General features: G+C 43.4%; 2 protein-coding genes across 2 annotated transcripts; one reads left to right on the top strand and one right to left on the bottom strand.

Annotated features, from left to right (window-relative positions):
- The first annotated feature begins 249 nt into the window (after positions 1 to 249).
- On the top strand, positions 250 to 16,749 carry crlf1b (cytokine receptor-like factor 1b). Its single transcript, XM_052037838.1, has 9 exons — positions 250 to 647; positions 6,714 to 6,992; positions 8,030 to 8,159; positions 9,032 to 9,201; positions 9,993 to 10,150; positions 12,211 to 12,379; positions 12,797 to 12,975; positions 14,106 to 14,142; positions 15,840 to 16,749. The coding sequence occupies exons 1-9, from the start codon at positions 587 to 589 to the stop codon at positions 15,854 to 15,856; spliced, it is 1,200 nt and encodes a 399-aa protein (XP_051893798.1). The 5' UTR covers positions 250 to 586; the 3' UTR covers positions 15,857 to 16,749.
- rex1bd (required for excision 1-B domain containing) lies at positions 942 to 25,451 on the bottom strand. Its single transcript, XM_052037840.1, is given in 6 exon segments — positions 942 to 1,169; positions 21,344 to 21,434; positions 22,390 to 22,445; positions 22,447 to 22,594; positions 23,935 to 24,020; positions 25,387 to 25,451. Coding segments are annotated over 6 exon segments (498 nt in total). The 5' UTR covers positions 25,390 to 25,451; the 3' UTR covers positions 942 to 1,055.
- Between the last annotated feature and the right edge of the window lie 1,099 nt (positions 25,452 to 26,550).

Genomic DNA, 26,550 nt, shown 5'->3' with positions numbered 1-26,550 from the left:
TGAAAGGGATGTGGGATATGTCAGAAAATGTTGCAGAGAGGAATTTGGGTGTTACAGCGGAGAGTGAGATAAATCTGTGCATGTTAGTGTGAGAGGTGTGGCTCATGTGCGCATGCTCTCTAAGTGCTGAACAAAAGTGGTTACGGGAAACTGGATGCTGTTTACTGTCCTATTAAGATTTCCCGAGCCACTCATCAATTTACGAAGTGAGTCATTGCTCTGCCACTGACACTAGCCGAGGGACTGGCTCAGACAAGCTCAGGAATCACAGGCACCCTGGCTTATTACAGAAAGGATTATTCAGTTTAACACAAGAGACGTAATTGTGCAGAGGGGCCGAGCTTGATCAGGAAAGGGGAGACTGAGGAACTGGAGGGGTTTGCAGGGTGGGGCACTTGAATAATTAATTTGCCACATCCTAGTTGGAAAGGTAGAAGACAAACACGAGTAGCCTGAAGATTCTCTTGCAGAAGCAGCTTGTTCAACAACTGTCTGAGGGAAGAAATACTTGGCTGTTTTTAAACTTTTGTGGTGCACTCTTTCTCGTCTTTGAGATTAATTGCCTTAAATCGGACTTCGAAGAAACATGCCGCCTTTCCATTTTCTTCTTTCATTCTGTATGATGGAGCTGGTTTTGTGCTCGACACGTAAGTATCACTTTAAAAATTAGCTGAGAATTTGTAGCTTTGATTAACCAAAAGTAACACGAGGGGTTAAATGGAGCTGAACTGGAGCCAGAGGAGTCAGTGTGAATGATTTCTTCCATTGTGTGCACACGTGCGCACTCAGGCATGTTTGTGTATGTATGTGTATGCGTGTGCATGCTTGTGTGAGTGAGTGAGAAAGAGAGAGAGAGAGAGAAAGAGAGAGAGAGATGGGGAAATGGGTTCATTGAGATACAAGCATCACTGCCAGGGTTAGCATTTAGTGTCTATCTTTAATTGCCTTTGAGAATTATGGACATTTACAGTACAGAAGAAGGTTATTCAGCCCATTGTGTCTCTGCATTCCAATATCAGAGTTAACTAGGCATCCCCATCTCTCAGCCTGTAACCTTAAGGATTGTAGCTCTTGAAGTGCTGATCCAAAAACCTTTTAAATGCAGCTTGGCTTCTACTTCCACCAGCATCACACAAAAAGCTGGAGGAACTCAGCGGGTCAGGCAGCATCTATGGAGGGAAACAGACAGTTGACGTTTCGGGTCAAAACCTTTCATCTGCACTGGTTTCTGCTTCCAACACCCTTTCAAGCATAGATTTCAAGACCTCTGGATGAATTGCGGGTGGCACAGTGGTGCACTTTGTAGAGCCACTGCTTCACAGCACCAGAGACCTGGGTTCAATTCTGATTTCGGGCACTGTCTGTGTGGAGCTTGCATGTTCTCCCTATGATTGCATGGGTTTCCTCCGGTGCTACGGTTTCTCCCTACATCCCAAAGACGTGCAAGTTGGTAGGTTAATTGGTCACTGTAAATTGCCCCAATTGTTTAGATGAGGGGTTAGAATCTGTGGGGAGTTGAAGAAAATGTGGGGAGAATAAAAACTGGGATTAATGTAGGATTAGTGTAAATTGGTGATTGATGGCTGGTGTGGACTTAATGGGCTGAAGGGCCTGTTTCCATGTTCTATCTCTCTCTGACTTTATGAATTATTTTTCCCTAATTCCCTACTAATATCCCATAAGGTAGCGAAGCTTGATTAGTGGACAAGAAACAGAGGGTAGGAATAAACAGGTCATTTTGTTGTGGGGCTCTGACTAGTGATGTGTTCCAGGGAATGCGGTGCTGGTAACTATATCAGTGATTTAGGTAACTGGACCAAGAGTAATATATCCAAGATCGCTGGTGATACAAACGCCCTGGTCCTGACCTCCAGTGCTATCTTTATGGAATTTCCATGTTGACTCTGTGACTGCTTGGGTTTCCCCTGGGTGCTCCAGTTTCCTCCCACATCCCAAAGGTGTGCTAGTAGGTTAATTGGCTACTGCAAATTACACCTAGTGTAGGTGAGTGGCAGGAGAATCAGGGGATAGTTGATAGGCATGTAAGAGAGGATAGGTTACAGGGAGATAAGTGGGGGCAAATGGGACTGATCGCTGTGCTCTGAGAGTCAGCTTGATGAGCTAAATGGCCTCCTCTATGTCGTAAGGTAACATGAGGTTCACAAGGATATAGACAGGCTAGGCAAATGATTGAGGGACATGGTAGATGGCAGAATTAAGATCATGCACTTTGGTAGAGTGATATTTTTTAAGTGGCATTAAGTTGAAAAGTGTTAGTGTTCAGAGGGACGTAGGACTCCTTGTACTGTACACAAATCACTAAAAACTAACATACAGTACAACAAACAATAGGGATGGCAGCAGTGTGTTGCCCTTTACTGCAAGAAGATCTGAGCACAAAAATGAAGAGTACTGGAATTATAAAGATCCCTGGTGGGACCAAACCTGGAATATTGTGGATAAGTCTGGTCTCTCTACCTTGTGATAGAGGGAGTGCAATGGAAATTCCAGCTATGGGGGATTGGTGGTTTCTCTTATGAAGAGCTGGGCCTATACTCTCTAGAGTGTAGTACAATGAGGGGTCACCTCATTGAAATGTACAAATGTTTGATAGGTTGGATGGAGGGATGATGTTTCCCCTGGCTAGATGCCTAGAACCAGGGATCACAGCCTCAAATTAAGGGGTCAGCCATTCAGGGCTGAGATGAGACTAAATATCTTCACCCAGAGGGTACTGAATCTTCTGGTATTGTCAACTCTAGAAGTTCAATTGCTGAGTATATTCAAGGTAGAGTATGACAGATTTTAAGAAATTATAGGAATCAATGGATATGGGGTTAGTACAGGAAAGTGGTGCTAAGATGAAAGATCGGCCATGATCTTACCGAATGAGGGAGCAGCCGAGAGGCTGAATATCCTGTTTCTGCTTCTGTTTCTTATGGTGGTGAGCTGCTTTCTTTAAACCGCTGCAGTGCTTCTGGTTAGGGTACTCCCAGAATGATGTTGTGCAGAAAGATCCAGCATTTAGACCCAATGACAATGAAGGAACATCGTCATCCTGATATGCAACTTGGCGGGGAACTCACAGGGGTGGCATTGCCATGTGCCTGCAGAGAGGGGTCTTGGGTTTGGAAGGTGTTGTTGACATGGACTTGGTGAGATGCTGCATTGATGGTGCACACCACAGTCATGATGCTCCAGTGGTGGAGGGAGTAAATGCTAGGATGCTGCTTGGGATGTTGATCAAGTGCCCTGCTTTGTCCTGGATGGTGTTGGGCTCCCTGAGTGTTGGACTACACCACCCGGGATGTACCCTCTTCTCATTATGACCATTGGGGAGGAGGTACAGGAGCCTGAAGACTCACACTCAATGTTTCAGGAACAGCTTCTTCCCCTCCACCATCAGATTTCTGAACCCATTAACACTTCCTCGTTATTCCTCTTTTGCACTATTTATTTATTTTTGTAACTTATAGTAATCTTTATGTCTTGCACTGTACTGCTGCTGCAAAACAACAAATTTCACGACATATGTCAGTGATAATAAACCTGATTCTGATTCTGACTACACTCATCCAGATGAACAGAGAGTATCCTATCATGTTCCTGACTTATGCTTGTTGATGGTGGAAGGACTTTGGGAAGTCAAGAGACAAGTCACTTGCCACAGAAAACTCACCCAGAGGCAGCACTGAATCTCTGAATCCAATGGGGGACAGTGTGAAGGGTTAAGCACGGGTAACATTGGGACCAGAAGAACCAGTGTGACCCTCACCATTCCTTAGGAGTACTTTCTCTCAAATAATTTCTTCAATCCATTTACAACTTAAATTACAAATAGATGCCTGTGGAATTAGCAACGCATATTAAGTTTCACCCTCCAGCGTCCTGCAGCTGGGATCTCGGCCAGTCGGAGTTTCAGACGATCTTCAAACTACTTCTTTCCCTTTGTGTGATTAGTGGGTGGCTGAATTCATGAAAGGGGAAGATGAAAAGGGCAAGCGAGAAAAACATAGGGAATGAAGGAAAGAGAAGTTGAAGTAAATAAATCTGACAGAAAGTAAAAGAGAAGAATGTGGTTGGGCAAGAAATAAATTAGACAACTGTCCAAAGAGAGAAGGTGATGAAAGGAGGGTTTAGTACAGGCCCTGAGGCTTGGCGCACAGCTCGTTCTTTGGTGTAGACTTTTGATGGCTGTGAGGGCTCTTGTTGTCTTTGATTAGTTCTTTCTTCAGGGCTAAGAGCAGATCCGTGCTGACCTGCCATCAAACAGGTTGGAATGTGCTGGGAACCTGGCACACCTTGCTATGATCAGACTTTGAAACCAACACCTCAGATTGTTCAGTAAGAGGGAAAGAATTCAGCTCAGGGAGCTAAGCTGTTGGAGTTGCACTCATCCAGGTAAGTGGAGCCTCATCACACTCCTGGCACGTGCCTTTAACATTGTGAAAGGCTTTGGGATGTCAGGAGATGACGATGACTTACTTTCACTCCGTGGATTCTGAGGTGACTGATGAGGCCAAGGTGGGTCCCCTAGATATACCATAGATGGGGTAGGAGGAAAGTGGGTAGTTTGTGAGGTGGTACACTCTTTCATCTATTTATGTTGAGCTTCTGTGTATTCCCAATGCATGAACTTGAGGTTCTTGTGCCATTCCAAATGCTCCTTCCCTGTGACTATTCATAGGTCAGGGATACCTAGGAGTCAGATGGAAACGCTGCAGTTTTTTAAGGATGCTTTGAGAACATTTGAATCTTTTCCTCTGTCCACCTGCTAATCTCTAACTGTGACAGAACTCAGAATAGTGTCTGCTTTGGGAGTCTGGTGTCAGATATGTGAATGATGGTACCTGTCAATGGAACTGACTGAGTGTAAGTAAGGTCTCAATACTCAATCCACTTATCCTTCCAGTGGATTTGGAGTATTTTGCACAGGTATCGTTGTAGTATCTCTCTAGTACCTTGAGGTGCCTGCTGCAGGTAGACCAAGTCTCAAAAACATTTAGGAGGTAGGAGTCACCGCTGGTGGGTAGATCATGAATTTTGTGCTGGGTTGAGGTCTTGATTTTCAAACACTTTTTCTTAGTTAATCAATGGCTGTGCTGGGCCACTAGTGGTAAATTGTATTGAAGATGTCTGAGAGGTGGCTCCTGAGATATGGGAAGTGGTCCATGTTTTCCAGAGACTTGCTGTGAACCTTCCTTTTCAGAAGGCTCTCAAGAGCTACACAACTTTAGCTCTTCTTAGGCAATGCCTCACAGACAGTTAATCAATCCAGTGGGGTCAGTGTAAATGTTTAAATGTGCACCACTGAATCCTGACTTCCCTAAGCAACTACAGAAGGGAGTAGGATACAGAGTAAAGGTCCCTTTATTTACAGTGTTCCATCAACACTCTCAGCACGGACTAGACACTGAGTAAAGTTCCTCTGTACCAATCCATCACACAGATGCAGCATGGTTAGATAAAGTAAAGCTCTGTTTACTCTGTTCACACACTTCCAGGGCAGATAATAATGCAGATTAGATACAGAGTAAAACTCCTGATACAGTTCTCCATCAAAAAGACCCAATACTTTAGTGGTACACCAATAATATGTCTTAATTAAGTTTGCTGGGCATCTCCCAGAATGAGGATTGTTTATTGCCGATGATAGAACCTTGAAAACTGCCGAGTGCAAAACTGGCAAGAAGCCAAAATTAATGGATCACATAGAACCCATAGGGTTATAGAGCTGGGAGAGGTCACAGAGATTTTTTAATTTAAAAAAATACTTTATTCATAAAAATTGCAAATGCATATAATACAGAACACTCAAGTCAGCATTTTAGTGCAAGCCATATCATTCCATTTACTTTATGTTAGCCATGACAACAGTTTTCCTTGAGCCAAAAGTCCATGGAGTTTTTATAAGATTCTAGCCTCTTAGTGTGCATGGCAATTGATTGTTGTTGCCTCTGTGTGTGTGTGTGTATGTGTGTGTGTGTGTGTGTGTGTGTGTGTGTGTGTGTGTGTGTGTGAACAGCACAGAGTCCTATGTAATGCTACAGTGATATGGAGCAGTGGAGCTATGGAGGGACTTGAAAACAGTGAGAATTCTTACATTAAGTTGATGCTGAACCAGGAGCCAGCATGAGGGATATCATTAATCTTTCTCTGGTTGAATTACTAATGCAGATATGTATACATATACTGCAGTACACTGCCTAGACTCACAAATGGGAATGTGAGCAAGTTACTCTGGTATCAGCTGTGGCTCAGATTGTAGCTCTCTCATCTGAGACATAGTATTATGGTTTGATTCCTGTACAAAATTCCAGGCCAATATTTCTACTGCAGCACTGAGCAAGTGTTGCACTGCCCTTGTCTTCCTTTCAGATGTTACAAAATACCACAGTCATGATTTGGAGAGGGAACTGAAGCCAATACCTATCCCTCAACCTGCATCATTAAAATAGATCACTAGGAACTCATCACCTGCTCTGGAATCCTACAGCTCTTTGACAGTACTTGATCAACTGTACAGCACTTTGTGATGTACTGAAGTTGTGAAAAGTGTGATAGAAATATAAGGACTGGTTTTTATTGGTGAACTACAAAAATATATCCTGACTTTCAGCAAAGGAAGGAGAGTTAGGATGGAAAAGTTGGGGTTCAGAATTCTCCCCATTGAAAAGGCTTTAAGGCACTGTTTTTGCTCCCTCCCCTTTTAGCACTTGGGGAGGTTATTCCCCAGGATCCAATTCTGACCATTGGCTCTTCACTGACTGCCACTTGCACTGTAAGCCCAGAGGCAAATGTGGACTCAAGGGATCTCTACTGGACACTGAATGGCCAGAGACTTCGCTCAGAGCTCTACACAGTGGTGAACAACACTGCGCTGATGGTGACCGTGAATGGGCTGAATGGTTCGCAGCAACAGTCTGGTGACAATCTGGTGTGTCACCGAGCAGACGGGAGGATTCTGGCTGGGTCCTGCCTCTATGTTGGCCGTAAGTTTCTCCCAATGGCATCTGCATGAAGGAGCTCTTAAGAGTGTGGTTAGTAAAGCATGTGGGATCCTGGGATTCATAAACAGAGGCTTACAGTACAAAAACAGAGAAGCTCTGTGGAATCTGTGCAAATGGAGTATTGTTTTGAATTCTTGTTCCACACTTAATGCAAAATGTGATGGTCCTAGAGAGAATGCAGAAAAGATTTACTAATGTGGATTTGAGGACCAGGTGTTTCACATATAAGCTTAGATCAGAGATGCTGGGGGTGTTCTCCTTGGAGAAAAGAAGGTTGATGGGAAATTTGATAGAAGTCAACAAGATTGTGATTGGTTTAGGTAAAGTAAATAATGGGGAGTTGTTACTGTAAGTGGATGGTCAGTGACTGAGGATGAAAATTTGAAATTTTGGATAAAAGGTACAGGTAGGTCAACTTGGGTTTAAAAAATGGGCGGCGTGGACTCGTTGGGCTGGAAGGGCCTGTTACCAAAATTTAAATGAGGATAGTTAGAATCTGGAACTCACAATATGTAAGTCTGTTGCAAATGGAATCAATCAGTGCCTCAAAAGTGAACTGTATCAGCACATGAGAGAGAATAAATTGTGGGACCAAGTGGAAAGAGCAGGGGAATGGAGCTGATAGGATCGATTTGCTATAGGCTGAAAAAGACGATGGGCCTCTCTTTTTAGCCTAACAATTGTATGATTCAGTAAATTACTGAGATGTGCAGTGAATAACTGTGTGTGTACTCACATCCAGTTGTGAGAGTGTGCAAATTTGGTTTCCTGTTTATTGGTGGGTGTCACGTGAGGAGCTTTTCGCCTTCCTCTTGGCTCTATTTCTTATATCCTGAAATGAATCGAGTCAAACCATCAGCCAGCTGATTCACTGGTTCTGCTTCACAAGAGGACAATGTCAGTCTGGAAGCCTCAAGAATTGTAAGATTGGCATTAGAAACTAGAAATTAGTGAAGATGTAACTGGGTGACAAGTTTACCTAGTGCTCAGTGTCTGGTTGGTTTCTCTTCCTTGTACAGTTCCCCCTGAGAAACCCACTAACATCACCTGCTGGTCCAAGAACACCAAGGACCTCACCTGTAAATGGAGCCCAGGGAGTCAGGGAGAAACCTTCCTTCGTACCAAGTACACACTAAAATACAAGTTACGGTAAGTCAATACACTGCTGGTCAATACATTAATTAAGGGGCCATAATTAGGAAGTTTAATTCAGTATATTTTTCAAATTCATTTACCAGATGTGTGTGTCTTTGGCAAGGCTGGCACTTATTGCACATCCATAATTGCCCTTGACTGAATGGCTTGCTAGGCCATTTCAGAGGGCAGTTAAGCATCACCACATTACTGTGATTCTGAAATTACGTACAGGCCAAACTGGTACAGATGGCAGATTTCCTTTCCTAAGGGATACTAATGAACCAGGTGCATTTTTATAACAATCTGATAATTTCATGGTCACTATTACTGACATTAGCTTTATATTTCAGATTATTTGAACTAAATCAATATATATTCCCCAGCTGCTGTGGAGGAATTACTAGATAAATAACAACTACAGTGCTGCTGCAACTTCAGAGATCTTAAGATGCAGCTGTGGTTGTGCTCCCACCCCTGAGACAGAAGCTTGAGAGTTTACGTAGCACTCCAGATTCATGGAGACAGTGCAATGGAGAGTTGCCAGAAAGACAAAAGCAACCCAAGCACTAAACTGAGCTATGGTCTCCGGATGTAACTATTTATTTTTACTTTTAAAAGTATTTGACATGATAGATAGAGAGAAACATTTTCAGCTAGTGGAAAATCCAGGATAAGGAGGAAGAGCAGATAAGTGGAACAACTTGGACACCTCATGAAAAGATACAGAACGGTTCTACAGGATAGGTCTTGATAAAGAAGTCAAGGCAGAGATGTAGCATAACTGTAGACTCATTTACATTTGTTTAAGACTATCACAGAATTAAGAGATATGTTCTACAATCCAGAGAATAAAGGTGCCAGCAATTCACCTTTGCTTTCCCCAGGTGGTATGGCAAAGAGAACGAGTGCCAGGAAATGGGCACAGCCGGACCAAACTCTTGCTACATCCCCAAGGATCTGGCTCTCTTCACTCCATATGAAATCTGGGTCGAGGCTGCAAACAAACTAGGCTCAGCAGCTTCTGACATCATCTCCCTGGACATTCTGGATGTGGGTGAGTGGTTTCTGTGGCTGTTGATGTGGTTGCATTCTGTTGCCAGGAACCCAATCTAAATGGCAAAATATAAAGAATAATGGAGTGGTACAATGGCACAGCAGGTAGGAACCAGGGTTCAATCCTGGCCTTGGGTGCTGTCCGTGTGGAGTTTGCACATTCCCTATCATTGGATGGGTTTCTCTGGAGGATGCTTCAGTTTCCCTGAATATCCTAAAGATGGCTACTTAAATTACCCCTTATGTCATTAAGTGGCAAAAAAAACAAGTTGGTGGGCATGTGGGTGGGACTGAATTGCAGGGTTACTGGGAAATAAGAAGGGGAATGGGACTAAGAGGTAAATCACTGGAAGAACTCAGTGGGTCAAGCAGCAAATGTGGAGGCAAAGGGATGGTCAATGTTTCAGGTCTCAAGCCTAAATATCGACCATTCCTTTGTCTTCACAGATGCTGCTTGACTTGCTGAGTTCTTCCAGCGGTTTATCTTCTGCTCCAGATTCCAGTATCTCCAGGGGAATGGGACTGATGGGATTGTTCTATTAGGAGCTGGCAGTGCTCCAAATGGCCTCCTTCTGTGTAAGATATAAGACAAATCTAGTCACAGCCTGCCTTTGACTCAGTATTTAAAAAATACAGCCAAATTAGGGCTGTCACACCCTGGGTCAGTGCTGTTTCCTCAGTCTTTGTCTCACACACATTGTCAATGCTGGGACACTCTGTCCTGTTATACATACATCCACTTAAGTCTTACACAGCAATAATGTTTCCACTTAACACTTCATTTTTCGGTAGTCACCACGGATGCCCCATCCGACGTTCAGGTGAATCGTGTTGGTGATCTTGAGGACCAGCTCAGCGTTTGCTGGAGCTCCCCACCAGCACTGAAAGACTTCCTCTTTCAAGCCAAATACCAGATCCGTTATCGTGTGGAGGACAGCACCGAATGGAAGGTAATTGACATACTTCATATCTTTCTCGTTTACATTCTCAGGTAGAGAGGTGATTTGGACCATCTGAACAGCGGACTAGATGCTAACCTTACCTTCAAATGTGCTCTTACAACTAAAGATATGTTTCAGCTACTCTAGCTGAATTTACCAGCTCACTGGAGGAGCTATGTGTATTCATCTAGTCGTTGTGTTAATAACTGACTGACTAACCACCCTCCCCTGATAGAACACTTACTCCTCTGTATTACATTTAGCTAATACAATTATTAGCCCTGAGCTACAGTTTCCTCAGGGCAGAGAAGCTAAAACCTGGGGACAGAGTGCCAGAGCAGCAGATAGCCACTGAAGAATAAAATGAGGACTTTCTGAATGTTGTGAACTTTTGGAATTTTTTGCCTCTGTGGATGCTTGGTTGGTGGGTATGTTCAAGCCTGAAATTGATTGATTATTGGGTATTAAGGAGATCCAGGAATCTGGGGATTAGGCAGGAAAATGGGAATGAGGTAGAGAATCAACCGTGATATTATTGAAATGGTGAATCAGGCACGAGGGGCTTTATGGCTGACTCCTACTCTTATTTCTTACATTCTTCACTTTCTAATGTGAGAGATTCTTCATCCCATCTCCCAACCTATCTACAACTCAAGAAGCCCCTATTCCCCCCATTTGCTTTGCTGTTCTTTCTGGAAATCCGTGAAGGATTCTTCTTCCTACCCTATGCTGTTAATCTTTCCCCTCATGAACAATACCATACCAACCCAGCACCCTTTCACATTTTCTCACATTTCCTATTTTTGGTGTTTTAAATCTCACTCCCTGTGCTGTGCACATCAGGAAATATTCACTTGCAAACTCCTTCATTATTTTTATCATGTTTCATGATCTTATTTACTTCTGTCACGTGCCCTCCTGTTTTCCACTTCCCCCAGTGAGTAACTGAGGGCATCAGTGGGAGATACTGGCCAAATAGACAGACTTCGAAATCTGGGTTTTGTTGACTCACCTTCTACTGGTTCAGGGCATTACACGCAATGTCAATAAATCTTTATGCATGTATGTCTGCGTTCCTTTTTACATTTGTACGTGTGTGGGCATGTGTTTGTGCAGGGATATTAGATGAAGTCAGGAGGGAACAGTGATGCCTGTTGTGGTCCAATATCCTCACAACTCACGCTTGCATACAAAGAATAGACATTTTGAAATATGAGTATCAAGTAGAGTTAGCTTTGAGTATTTAGGGAGGAGCAGGTATTGTGATGATGGAAATCCTGGACCAGTGGAAGGATCATTAGTTTGCACAGGATTACATAGGAATTATGACAGGGCAACAGGCCATTTGGTGCTTATGCTCCATCTCTTATCCAAATCTTTCAGCTGTAAATCTCTGTTCCCTCCTCCCTCGGATGCTTGATCAACCTTAAGTGAATCTACAGCGTTCTATATTCTTATCACTCCATGGATAAAGAAGTTTCTTTTGAATTTTCTATTGGATTTCTTGGTGACTCTCTTATATTTGATGGAAATGTTTTCTTTGCATCTACTCTGTCAAAACCTTTCATAACTTCACAGACCTATTAGGTCAACTCCTGCCTTCTTTACTCAACAGAAAATAGACTGGCAGCTGTTTGTCAGATTTCATCATTGCAAGCTCTACTTAATTTATGTAATAACAGGAAGATGCCATTCAGCCCTATCAGCCTGTTCTAACAGTTAAGTAGCTATTGACTGATCTACATCTTAATTCAAACTACCCACTTTGGTTCCACTGACCTTGACATCCTTTAAATCTGATCACAGTTTTGAAGTTTTCCATTGTACTCATCTTTTTGTGGAGAGTTCCAGCTTTCCACTGCCCTAAGGAATACTTCCTGACATTATCCCTGAATGGCCTGGCTCTCTTTCATGTCACCTTGTTCTAAATTCCCACAGAGAAAATAGATTCTCTCTCTAGCCTAAGAACTCTTTTGATCATCTTAAATGCCACAAATAGTTGTTGTAAGCTTAGGTTGTATAATTCAGCTTTGTAATTTAACACTCCCTTCCCTGCTTTCTCATTGGAGGTCGTGGATGACATTGGAAACCAAACCTTGTGCCGATTGGCAGGGCTGAGACCAGGGACCGTGTACTTTGTGCAGGTGCGATGTAATCCAGTTGGTATTTATGGTTCAAGGAAGGCAGGGATTTGGAGTGAATGGAGTATCCCTACAGCTGCCTCTACTCCCCGGAATGGTGAGTGTCTTTGCACCTACGATGATCGACCCTCAGCCATGCCTCTCTCTCTCTCTCATCCAATTCTCTAAATACTACCCAGCTTACCACACAGGACCCAAAATTCTACAGGTAAATGAACAAACATATCACAACTACTTTTCAGAGTGGACTGCTGAACCAAGCAGTGTTGAGGGATAAATACTTTTATCTACCCTATGTCCTGGGACTATTTGATAGGACAGAAATTTACTCCACTCTGTGCTACCCCTGACCTGAGAATGTTTAATTGAGTAACATAGAGGGAATTTTACTCTGTAACTAACAGGACCAAGAACTGTGTAAGGATACACTGATGTGTCAGAGCTTATAGTGATGAGGAAATGGCATTGACTTTTAATGCTGGGTAAATAGTGCAGTTCCTCTGTGTGTTGACAGAACGATCCAGCAATACTTGTTACCAGAAGAGTGGGGAGAGTGGCTCAAACCTGAGACGGGAGTTGAAGCAGTTCTTTGGCTGGGTGAAGAAGCATGCCTACGGCTGCACAGCCCTCAACATCAAACTGTATGACCAGTGGCGTGTGTGGCTGCAGAAGTCACACAAGACACGCAACCAGGTAACATTTCACTCATAGAATCTTAGTGCACAATTTGTGCACAACTCTTGCTGTAAATATATACAGAAAATGTTGGAAACACTCAGCAGATCAAGCAGCAGTGACAGAGAGAGGATAACATTTTAGGTTGATGGCTTTTCATCAGAACTATTTCCAGCATCGTCTGTTATTGTTTCAGAATTCCAGCATCTGCAGTTTTTTACTTTTCAATGCTGAGCTGTATTTCTGGAATGATTTCACCAGCTCAGGATGCCCAAAATGAAACAGGGCAGCCAATTTGTGCATAGCAAGGTCCCACAATGTGATGGTGACCAGATTATCTGTTCTAGTGATGTTGTTGATGGATTAGTATTGACCTCAGGACACTAGAGAGAATTCTCCTCTTCTTCAAGGTAGTTTACTGGGATAATTTACACCCATACATTACTCCCTAAGGGAGGCCTCAGTTAATCAGGTCATCTGAAACATGACACAGTCCATGTGTGTAGTGCTCTCTTCATATTGACACCACGGGTTTCAGCCTGCATCCTGGATCTCAAGACTATGTTTTAGGGCTTGAACCCACAAGCCCACGAATCAGGGTGAGGCAGCGACCTGCTGACTGGAATAGAATTGGCTTATTATTGTCACTTGTACCAAGGTACAGTGAAAAACTTGTCTTGCATACTGTTCATGAGATCAGTTCATTACACAGTGCATTGAGGTAGTACAAAGTAAAATACAGAATGCAGAGTAAAGCATCACAGCTACAGAGAAAGTGCAGTGCAGATAGGCAATAAGGTGTAAGGTCATAACGAGGTAGATTGTGAGGTCAACATTTCAGGTGGGTACTAAGCATAGTGGGAGGAGAAGGCAGGCATGCTGCTCAGTGGAGGATGGGGGTTGTCTCCCTTCAAGCAATGGGCTCCAGCAAAGAAAGTGGATAATTATAAGGTCCCCATCTTCCCATTCCTTCACTCTCGCATTCCTCCCTGAATCATCCCTCCCCTACTCCTGACCCACCTCAAAGCCCTCCTCTCTACCACACCCTCACATTTCCCCTACCACCACCACCAACCTTAAACTAAACAATCCTAAATCCTCTTGGTTCTAGGTCTCAGTATTTTAACTCTTCCATTGTTTCCCTACAGAATCAAGAAGTCTCTGTTTTTATTGGATCGCAGGAAGGTAAGTGAGATTGCAATGAAAATGTTGGTGATCATTTTGAATGGTCAGATAACAGGAGATCAGGCCTCTTCAGTGAAATGTTGGCCATTGAAGCAAACCTGATACTGTCTGATTACCCTGAGTGTTAACACCCTAGTGGGGCCTTCACTACATAGCTGAACCAAAACTGTGTTTAGATTTTGGATATTTTGATCAGTCCCTGAATTGATCATTATTACTTGTGAGAAAATCTATGTACTGAGCCTGCATCTCTTAGCTGAGCCTCCATCTCTAGCTTCCTCCATTCTCTTGAACCATTGCCAGTACTGTATATGCAGCCTAGCGATTTTTCTTAGACCTATCTCTGGATGTTTTATCATCTGATCTCCTGCATCCAGCAGTCTGTTCCCCACTTTCCCACCCAATGTGTCCGTGCTTCTGACATCCACACCCTTAAAGCCAATCAAAAAGCATACAGACTCAATCTTACACACTGGATTAATCTTGACCAGCAGTCACAGAACACAGGAGACCTTTAGTCCAGTTTTTCAAAAGAACTCTCCAATTAGTTCAACTTCTTTTTGCCCATAGCCCGACACAATTCTTCCCTTCTCATATTTTGGAAGTTCTTGTTGAATCTGCTTCACCATCACTTCAGGCAGCACATTCCAGCCCACAAGTCATTCTCCCTCTCTAGGCCTTTTACTTGGGAATCTGTGTTTATGGGTTACCGGCACTTTTGCCACTGGAAAGCTTGTATAGAAATTCTTCAGTGCCTGCAAAGTCATGTTACATCAGTGTACAGTAGCCAACAGATTTTTTTTGAAGGCCCATCACTTGGAAATTCTATGGCAGATGAGCCCAAGGCTCCCTGTATAATAGATTGGGCATTATAGGCTTACTGTAACTGAGAGGTCTTTTCTCTCTGCCATCGGCAATGGAGAAGACAGAACTGGAAAGTGGATTGAGAGGGTTGTGGCTTCAACCAAGGGCAAAGGTAAACTTCTGATTTGGACATCAGGCAGGGGTGGGGTTGGAATAATGGCTGAGGGGAAGGGAGATTGGCCCTAGGATCAGGCTGGGAGAGAGCTAATGGATTTGGAAGGTTGTGGGAGATGGGATCGTCAGATGTAGTGCTAGCTCAAGGAATTATTTTTAAAGTTAAGAGGATATATCTGAAGCAGGTGTGCAGTGCTGAAATCCATATTCCAGGTGCCTTTCACCTGACAATGATCCAGTCCTCTTGTGAGTGACCTGCACCACATACATTAAAAAAAATCATAGACCTGGCATCTAGGCATGTGTGGCAAACCTCTAATATACTGTTACATCAAGTATGGCGAGGACGAAGAGTGAAAATTGTGGACTTTATTATCTACGTATTAAATCCCAGGTTTTTTTTAATGAAAAAAAAGGTAGAAATTTAATCAAGTAGTACACACAAACATTAACAGAATTAATAGAGTGACACAGCAACAAACACTTCCTATCTCTGATATTTTAACAGAGTGTTTGTAAAAATATTCTTCTCCCAGAGTACTTGGAACAATGTCCTGAAGATTAATCTTTAATGCCTTATACTTTGCTGGATGCCAGTGAAAGATTCCTTCTTTGTCTCTCAGTCTTTTTTATTTTTTTCTTTCTTTCTCTGATTAACTCACTCAGTCTTTGCCCAGCTATCTCATTCTGAATATTATATCTTTGCATATTTTTTTTAGATACTTCTGCCCGGTAACTCCAGGGAGACAGCACCCAGAAGTAAATGCTCTTGGCACATGGACGGAAGATTTTCACAGCTTCATAATCAGTAATCTAGAAATAAGGGTAACAGTTACCACAGCAGTTCCTTGGTCCACACTGTTACCAACAGGGCACATTTGGACTCTGCACTCATTAATAAAATTACAGGAGATGGCTAGGTAGCAGGTGTTAAGACACAAATATTTCACTTTTGGAGTCTCAGGACAAATTTATTCTTCAATTGGTCTGTGTTCTGTTTTCAATTTTAATTAGCTTTTTAATTCAGTGTCAAGAGGTTTGAGGCTCTTGGTTTGACTCCTGATCTATATGGCTTCTCAATATTTCTTGAAATGCCTGACTTTCTATCTTGATACTTCTATAAATCTTTGTTTTCTCAATCATTCTCATTGCTTCTTATTGCTGTAATCTCCTCCAGTTCTCCAAGATCTCTACACTCTCCAGTTCTAGCCTCTTGCTTAGTCAGCTAGTGATGGCTGTAGCTCCAGCTATCCCAAACCTATGCCTTCTCCTTTAAGATGTTCCTTAAAATCTCTCTCTTCAACTAAGCTTTTTAATTACCTGTCTAATATTTCTTACTTAACTCAGCATTAATTTTGACTGATAATGTTCCTGTCAACAACCTTGGTGTTTTTACTTTGTTAAAGGTGCTACCTAATGCAAGTAGTAGCCTTTGCTGAACAGTTCAAAGCTCAGCAGGGTAATGTACCCAAAACTCTCAAGTAAATTCAAGACACACATCATTGGAAAATTCAGTACAGGTGATAATAACTCTACAGCACAACAAACTGACTGAACAAAAATGTACAGGAGTCTGAGTACTTCAAATCATTTTTACTTTTGAATAAACAAAAATAGCATTTCAAGGAATCAAGTTTTAGATTATTTGTTTGAAAAAGTTTCTCTGTGATGTAAGAGCAAGAACTGATTTCACACATCATTTGTACCGGCCCCAATATAAAGTTAAAGCTGTAAGGGAGAAATTATCCTGACCCCTTACCATCCAACAACTTGACCTCATCCCCATAATGGATATGAATGCTGAGTGACAACAGGGTGGGTTTAATAGCATAAACCTATGCAAACAGCTGGACCCAGGCTCAAAGGGTGGTGCATCTCTGGAGCTCTCTCCCCCAATAAGCTATGGATGCCAAGGCTCAACAGGGCTTTCAAAGACAGTTTTGTTGAGCTGAGCTACTGAGGAATGTGAAGCAAAAGCTGGTAAATGGAGTGGAGATAAAATTCAGCTGTGATATATTTAAATGGTGGAACTGGCTCTTCCTACTCATAAAGCTTGTTCTGCTGGAAATTCCCATCTATTCTTTAGGCATTCAAAACCAGTCCAGGGGATCACAGGGACCCAGTGTTGTGTATAAAGACCTTGACTTTCTATAACACGCTATCTCTCTCCCAGTTACTTCTGAAGGACCTAGAGAGGTACAGCCCATCTAATCTCCTTTATGGTCTACAGTTTTCTTACCCCCAGTTCAATTTCTTTCTATAGAAGACATCAAAAGGCAACACCAGGAGTTACCACTCCCCAGCCACTGCCTCCCTCAAGCCCTCAGCTACTGACTTCCCTGGAAGTAGAGGCAATGACTCAGTGGGTCAAAGCACCGATGGCATTGTCCACCATCACCCCATTCCTCCAATTACAGGTAAAAAAGCCTTTGGTCAGGAGGTAATCAGTGAAATTGCCAAGTGCGTATGGGCAATGGTAATTGTTACCATTGTTAGTCAGTGAACTATACTTCATAGCCTGGCAGTCGCACCTCCACATGGTTCAAACTGGGCAACGGCTTTTGATGGCTAAGTAGACCTCCTCAAAGTTGCTGGGCTTGGGTGTTGAACAGTCTGATGGCATGAAAAATGCTTTGTGGGTGATGTCCCCAGTGGAGCACTCATGCTCAGCTGGGGTTGCATTGGGAAAAATAATGCCTCCACTCAGGTCTCCACAGGGATCGCTTGCAAAAAATGCAGATGGTATGGGCAGACCATGTTAAGCCCAGATAGGCTGGGTATAACCTTGGAATACAAATGATCAATGATGACTTTATTTTAACTGAAGATTTTAGTTCCTAGGGTTATTCAGAAGCCTCCACCTGCAGGTGTTGAGGTATTAGAAGGAAGTGAAGATGCAGATGAAGGTGATTGTCCTGGTAGAGCTCTACTTGATTTTGATGTTGTAGAGCCAGCCCCCAGACAATTTTAACTGAAGATTAAAAAAAAATAAAAGCACTGATTTAGATTGTAATTCAGCCATTTTACAGTCCGGGTTTTAGACTACCTATTTTAAAGGGCGGGTACTCTATTAAAAGATAGAAATCCTGTGGCTAGTATTAATCCTGTCTGTGAGGTTGTATTAGAGGAATCTTAAGTCTGCAAATGTGGATTTTTGTAGGAGTGACAGTATTGTTAATAGGAAAGGAAGACTTCCACCCATTTGGATGTAGAAAGAAGTGGATAAGCTCCTTCAGTTATATCTTAGATTCAAAGTAAAAAAATGTTTTTAATTATCTCAGGGTCACTGTTAAAAATCCCAGGATTAAAAGACGTAACTGTGTGTTGGAGATTTTATATTACAAGACCACCCAAGCCAATTGGTCTGTTTGTAAGGAGCTGAGAATTTTAGACACTCTAGTAGGGTATGTACCTCAGGTGCCACTTTTACCAAGGAGGACTCTGCTGCTATCATCGATGTGAGTGTGAGATTCAAGAATAATTCTGGCTGTCTTAGGAAGGTCTAACTCAAGAAATTGGTGATGTACACTCATTGTCAGGGCCATAAAGGGGAAATGTAACGCTGAATCGATAAGGTTCTTTGTTTCTTTTATTGGCGCAAGAAGGAAGTAGTTCCCAGACAATGACTGTGTAATGAGAATTCTGAGGTTTTCCTGCCCATGTTTTGAGGACTGCTCTGTTAGGAACTATTGCGATTTAAAGTGTTTTATGGATTATAAACTTTGGTGGTAGATTTTACTTCCTATCGTTATATTTCTTGGTTTTATATTGTGTCGTTTTAATATTTGTAATAAATTTCAGTTTCTAATACTTATCTCTTCAACACATAAAATGATGCAAATAACATTAGAACTAACCAAATGGTCTTAACCCTGGCTTCAGACCTGCAGTTAGTGGCTTTCCTCTTTACTGTTCTTATTTTCTTAATGTATTATTTTTAACACCGCTTCCCGCTAATTATCTCACTGGTAGTTCGAGTAAGTACTTTAAAATTTGTCTGCTATATTTCAAGAAGTGGACTGTCTTCAGCTCTGAAAGCACCTCAGGGGAATGAGGACAGGAACAAGCTCAGCTCTGAGTAGCTTAATCCAAGTCATATTTTCATGGCCTATTTTGATCCATCCGAAGGCACATTTCCCTCTTGGATCTTGAGACTGCAGGCTTTCCAATTGTGATCAAACAGATTCCAATCAGAGAAGAGTGACAGATAATTTTTTTGTTATACTGCCTGCAATGAAGACCTATTCCATTGACTTGGATGGATAATTCACTGCATAGCAGTGCAGCAGGGCCCATCAGGTCAACACCAAGGAACCAAGGAGACGAAAAAATCATCACAGGGTGTGCTAAATGCAAGTATGTAGGTACTTGTGTAGCAGACACAGGGACAGTGCAGTACAACAGATTAGAATACTTGGCAAATGGGAGGACCATTTAATCCTCAGAAGGATGTGCACAGTGGGTGAATTGTTACATGCAGACTATCAGACAGCTTGCTCAGTGAATACAGTGAAGGTTAAGGTCCCAGGTGAATGTCACTTCTAACTGAGTTGTTGGATTCTCAACAGAAAAAGACATATTCCAGGCACCTTTTGCTCAAATAGGTCTCCCATATATCCTGCACCTTCTCTGAGAATGAACTTGCCTGGGCCAATTTGTGGCAACACAGAGGTCTTGTCAAGTAGTGAAGAGGTGCAAAACGGCAGAAGCTCCAGCCTCAGGTTGCGTAGGAAACCACCCTGGGCACTGCAGGCAGGTAAAGATGACTCCAAGGTGTGACTTTTATGCACTCATCCAGTGTCTCTGACTGATCTTCATCGCTCCCCACCACTGGACTATCCACTGGATTCAATCTCTTCAGAGTCATATTTGAAGTCTTGAAGAATCTCGTTGATCACTTCGATGGTTTATTAATCCTGGAGAAGGTGATAAATGTTTAGTAAATCAGAATTGGGGAGAAATGACTCACCAGGAATACGACGCTTTCACACCTCTCCAATCTGTGCTGTGACCACTCTGACTGCAGCTTTACAAACTGCCCTCTGAAGCGTTGTCAAAGCAGCAGTACATCACATGCTAGTCAGTGTGCAGAAGCAAGGGCAGTGCTTTGTAACCAAGTTCAATTATACCAAGAGCCTTGTGCAGACACCATCTAGCAAGGTGAGAGTGAGGTAGTTTCCAGGATAACTGGAGAGTGAATGGAAGAGGAAATCCTGGCTGTTTCTCCACAACCACCACCCGCCCCCCATCTCAGTCCAGAGGGTTCTGATGGCAATTCAAACAAGAGCACTTAACGTGGCAGAGGACAAGATAGAGAATATACAATTCAGCTACGATATTTAGCTCTGAGAAACATCCATGGAGGTGATAGTTTGAATTGTGAAGGTCTGTCCTGAGTTGGTTAAGATCACAACTGGAAAGCTGATTAGTCCATTCAATCCTTGCCCAACACTGAGTCAGGAGAAGGATCCCAGGATGACTTCTCTTTGTCTGGACCAGGGCATTGAGAAAGGACAGGGAGTGCAGCAAAACAGAGAAAAAATGTGTCAACAGGTAGCACATCTGTCAGAAAGTCATGGGTACATCTCTTGCTCCTGATATAGATTTTATGTCTTAGAAACAGGCCATATGGCCTGGTTAGTTTGTTCTAGTGTTATGCTCCCCATGAATAATCATCTCCCAACCTATCAGCATTTCCTTCTGTTCTTCGTTTCCTTATATTTTATCAAACTTCCTTTCAAATGCATCTCTGCAGCGAGCCTCAACTACTCCATGTGGGAGCATGTTTCTACAATCTCAACAATCTCTGGTGAAAGGTTTCTCCTGAAACTCAACACTGGACTTATCAGTGACTGCATTGTATTTAAAGTCAGAGGCCTGGTTTCAATGTGTACCATTAATTTTGCCCCATCAAACTTCTCCATGATACACGATCACCCCATTACATCACACCGCAGATTTTGCTTTTTATAGGATAATGAGCCAACTGAGTCAATCTTTCACAGAATCATGGAATCGTGTCTTTGTTGATCAGACCAAGCTTTAGAAGACAATATTTTCCTTAAACCTGAGATCCGAGAGAACTCAAGGTATTCACTGCCCCAAACATCAGTTCAGAGAGTGGCAGGCAGATTCAGAGGTTGGTGGCAAGCAGACCAGGACCTGGGCAGATGTAGGCAAGGCAAGCCAACCTGGGAATAGGGGTATGACGCAATGTTCCTACCTGTGCTTCAATTCCCGAGCCTCTTCCTGGTAAGTTTCGTTCCCTGGATGGTCCAGTGCATTCTGTTTGGCACAGTTGTAGTTGAGCCGTCTGGAGAATGAGAACAGAAACTTTATCAATATGTTTTAACGCTTTGAAATTTACCTCTCTAAACCATATTGTCCGCTACCTTGAGATATTTAATGTATTAAACTTCACTCTTCTCATTAATACTGAACTAACAGAAAATGGCCAGTGAAAATTCAGAATGAGCACTGATGGGCAATGTGAGATACCCATCAGGTTGGGTAGCCAATTGGCATCATTCTGGGCATCAACAATCATTACTCCAGGAATCTCATCAGCAGAGAGATGATCTAATTCTTCCCCAATGTCAGCTCAATCCGAATGGTAAATGAATGGGGCCATACTGAGGTGGGTTGGGTGAGATTCCCCAGGTTTGCTGTCTCAGTATCACACCCAGCAACATACTGACCCACATTTGGCATATTAGATAGAGGCAGGAGAAGACAATTGTGCAAAAACAATCTGCTGGAGAGTCAGTGGGTCCAGCAGATTGTTTGTTGCTCCAGATTCTAGCATCTGCAGTTTCTTGTGTCTCCAGAAGAAAATTTGTAATTGTGCTGACCTTTGAAGAACTAATGAATTAATCAGATTTGCCTGTTTTTTCACTAATTGATCTGCAAGTTTTTGCACTGCAAGTATTGTCCATTTCGTTCTTCAAAGTCCTTATTGCTTTTACAGCCCTTCCAAGCAGATCATTTCAGGTCACAGCAACTCGCTGTGTTTAAAAAAAAACCTCCATCTTCATCTGGTTCTTTTGCTAATTACTTAACGTTATGTCCCCTGGTTACTGACCCTCCTCCCACTGGAAACAATTTGTCCTTATTTACTCTTTCAAAACTCCTTTTTTTTTACTACTTATAAACAATTGCCTCCCCACTGCATTCTCCAGCATCTCCTTTTCTCAAACTCCACATATTCCCACACTATCCCATAGCACCCCACTACCCCTCTTCCTTCACAACACCCCAGTGCCTTACAGCAGCACCAGTTTCTCCTGCTCCCGTTCCTGAATTCTTTCAATGTGTTTTGAGAGGTCCTGGGCGGTCAAACTCCTCATGAAACCGGTCCCTGAGCTGGATCACTTCCTTTGAGATGCGGTTAAAGGCCTGTGTGATTTCATGTACAAGCTGCCGGTATCTGATGAAGTCATAATTAGGAGCTGAGCGAAGATAAGCCTGGTGTCCTCTGGAACAGAAAGCAGGTGGAAAGAAACGGTCATTTAAAAATCATCAAAGATGCCTGTGTTTTAAACACCCAGTTTTCCTGCAATCACGAGGTACCCTGTACCAGGTTCTGCTCTGTTGGCTGAGATTAGTGGAGGTAAAGCCCTAGGTCGGCCCCAGTAACAAGCCGGGGGGAGGGGGGGGGGTAGAAGGTGGAAGAGGGTGGTGGGGTGGAGGAAGGGAGGGAAGGGAGTGTTGGGGAGAGAGGAGGGAAAAGAAGGAGGGGGTCGGGGAGAGCAGGGTTCAGAAGGAAGTGGGGAACGCTACAGAGGAAGTGTGGGTAGGGGAAGTGCCAGAGATTGGGGGGGGGTGAAGAAATGGCATAGAAGGAGTGGGGAAAATATGCTAGATGATATGGGAGGTTGGAAGCGAGGAAGCATGTCAAAGTGTGTGGTGGGGGGTGGAGAAGGATGCAACCTGGAGTGGTGGTGGGGAAGAAGAAAGCTGGGGGTGGTGAAGGGAGTGAGCAGGTTGGGGGTGGAAGTGAGAATGACAAAAGGATGCAAGATAATGGGAACTGCAGTTTTAGGGGGAGTTGGGCTGAGAAGGAGAAAGATAGGTTAGGGACATGAAATTGAGAGGGATTGGGAATGGGTGAATGAAAGGGGAAGGGTGAATGATGTAGTAGGTTAATAAGCAGGGAGACATAGAAAATGAAAGATTGAGCAGACAAACAGAAGAGACAAGAGAGCAAGTGGGTGATCAGATGGAGAATGAATGAGAGTGATATTCAGATAAAATGAGTGAGTTGAGAAGAAAAACCAAGAAATATTCTGATTGAGAGAGAAATGCAAAAATTGTGGAAACCAAAACTGAATGATCTCGGATTAAATGAGAACTGAAAGTGATTTCTGCTACATGTTACAGCATGTCAGTTATGCACCTCTCAGTCTAACTACTACAGGAAAGCTCGCAGTGCAGCATTTGTGTTCAACGTTTAACTTCTATAAACAAAGTTGTTTAGTTGATTTGGAATGTGAGCCCAGTTGCATGTGGGGATGGAGCTGACGGTTTTAATAAGTAGAATGAAGCAGACACTAGCAATCCAAGTCCTGAAGCAGCTTGTGGGCTCAGGACTGACAAAGCTCAGGGATGGAAAATCTGAGAGAAAAAATAATGTGACTTGGGGGAAAAGGAGACAAATTAGTTACAGTAAGACTGCATTGGTGGTGCAGAGATTCGTCTGTGTAAGTGCAAGTCCATACAAGGATGAAAGGAGAAGTTGGGAATTTGTATTCTTTTTAAATGATTAAAAAAAAACTACACAAAGTGGCAATGAATACACTGGTAGGGTTTATTTACTCACAATCAAACAGCCTATAAGCTTCAACGCGCTCCTCCTGAAGTGCATACAGGCTCCGCACCAACACAGTCAGGCCACTTGCATTCTATGACCAAAACAAAGTAAATGATTAATGAGACGCACGTGGAAAGAAGTGTCTTTCATCATCACTGGATGCCCCAAAACACCTTAGAGCCACATATGTACTTTTCAGTGTGGTAAACCATTGTAATGTAGAAACCACGGCAACCAATTTCTACATAGCAGAATACCATAAACATCAATGTAATAATGGCCAGATAATCTCCCTTAATAATTTTGAATGGTATTGGGATGCCCCCAGTGACAACTGGTGGAAATAGCTTGGCATGGTTCAGCAATGATGCCACCCACAGTCAAATATTGAGAGCCACACTCCACCCCTCAATCTCATCTCATCTAACCTCCACCCCACTTCTACCCCAAGAAAGATGCAGAGCAGATTCAGGTGTTTATAGATAGTTTGTGAATAGGCATATGAATATACGATTTAGAAGGAACCTGTTCCAACAATTAATAAGATAATGCCTGAGCTCATTGCAACCTCAACAATATGGCAGATGGGAGTATAATGTGAAAATATCTGAGGTATTCCTTTTTAGTTGAAAAAGAAATATTTTTGTAAATTGTGAGATTGAAGGGGTTGGTGTTGAGAGAGACCTTGGGTGTCCTTGGACTCAAATTGCTGCAATTAATACGCAAGTTCAGCACAAGGCCCACAGCATGTCGGCTTCTTATTGTAAGAGGATTTGAGTACAAGAGGCATCTTGCTCAATTATGTAACATCTGGTGAAACCACATCAGCGGCGTGAGCTCCTGAACGATGGAAGGCTATATTTGCCATAGAGGGAATGCAATGAAGGCTCACCAGATTGACCACTGGAATGATGGATTTATCATATGTGCTGATACGCATTACTGCCTGGTATTCTCCCAAAATTTGAGGACAAGAGGTGATCTTACTGAAACGTACAAAATTCTTACAGAGCTTGACAGTGTAGATGCAGGGAATATGTATCCCACAGCTAGCATGTATAGAACCAAGAATCACAGTCCCAAAATAAGGGTCATCCATGCAAGACAGAGAAGGCAGTTCTTCACCCAATCCCCTACCCTGAGGAGCTGTGGAGGCTCGGTCTCTGAGTGCATTCAATAGGTTTTTGAATATTAAGGACATCAATAGCTCCTCTAGAGAAGTGCTGCTGAGATAAACAATCAGCCGTCACCTTACGGAGTGGCGGAGAAACCCTGAGGTTGAATGCCCCTGCTTTACAGTTCTCACTCTGCTTTCCCCTTTCCTTCCCAACCCCGCACCCGTGAACCTCGTCCCCTCGCCGACCCCCTGGGAGAGGGGAGGCGAACCGCCCGAAGGAGCAGGGCAACCGGATCCACGGTCTGGGAGAGTCCCACTACCCGATACAGGCCTCACTCACCATACTGCCTGCCCCTTGTCGCCTCCCGATCAGCCGGGGGAGGGGCTGGGCTGTCAGGTCCGGCCAGACCGACCTCCCCACACAGCACCACCACCGTCCCGGCGGCGTTACTGCGTCACATTGGAGCCTCCCGCTGCAGCACCACCACCGTCCCGGCGGCATTACTGCGTCACATCGGAACCTCCCGCTGCAGCACCACCGCCGGCAGGCTGAGTCACTGCACTATACTGGATACTGTCCCGACAGCAACCGCCACACGTAGCCATTCTTGTACGGCTGGCCGCCCGGCTGGTTGGTTCTTCGCTGAGTTACTTGGGCGGGATTGCACCTCCACAGGCCGGCAGGCGAACTGCACAGCAGAGCATCCTCCAACAATCGCAGCACCACAGGTAGGGTCGGTAATTGCCTCCCGTGTCGACAGCCCGGTTCAACCGTGTTCGGACATCTGTCGTAATTAAAGTGTCCCACGACAGGACTTGGATTAATCCTAGAGTTATACATCACAGAAACCGGCTCTTCGGACCATCTCGTCCGTGCCGCCCAAGTTGTCTAATTGAGCTATTCCTATTTCCCCGCGTTTGGACCATACCCCTCTCAACCTTTCCTATCCATTGTAGCTGTCTAAATGTCTTTTAAATGTTGTAATTGTACCTGCCTCTACCACTTCCCTAGCAGCTCGTTTAATATACCCACCGCCCTCTGTGTGAAAAACTTGCCCTTCAGTCCCTTTTAATCCTTCCCCCCTCACCTTAAACCTATGGTCTCTAGTTTTGGAACCTGCTACCATGGGAAAAAGATTGTGACCATTCACCTTATCCACAGCCCTCATGTTTTTATAAACCTCTATAAGGTCACCCCTCAGCCTCCTACACTCCAGGGAAAAAAATGTCCCAGCCTATCCAGTCTCTCCTTATAGTCAAGCCCTCCAGTCTCAGCGACATCCTCATGAATCTGTTCTGCACCCTTTTCAGCTTAATGACAGCCTTCCTATACCAATGTGACCAGAACTGCACACAGTATTGCAGGTGCAGTCTCACCAACATCTTGTACAACTGTAACATGGCATCCCAACTCTTGTACTCAATGCCCTGACTGATGCCCTTCTCCTGTCTACCTGTGTCTCCACTTTCAGGGAACTATGTACCTTTTCCCTTAGTCCCCTCT

Source organism: Pristis pectinata, chromosome 24 (genome assembly GCF_009764475.1).
Source record: "Pristis pectinata isolate sPriPec2 chromosome 24, sPriPec2.1.pri, whole genome shotgun sequence".
Classification (NCBI taxonomy): Eukaryota; Metazoa; Chordata; class Chondrichthyes; order Rhinopristiformes; family Pristidae; genus Pristis; species Pristis pectinata.
The sequence above is the reverse complement of the archived record's forward strand: the minus strand, read 5'-3'. Positions and strand labels throughout refer to the sequence as shown.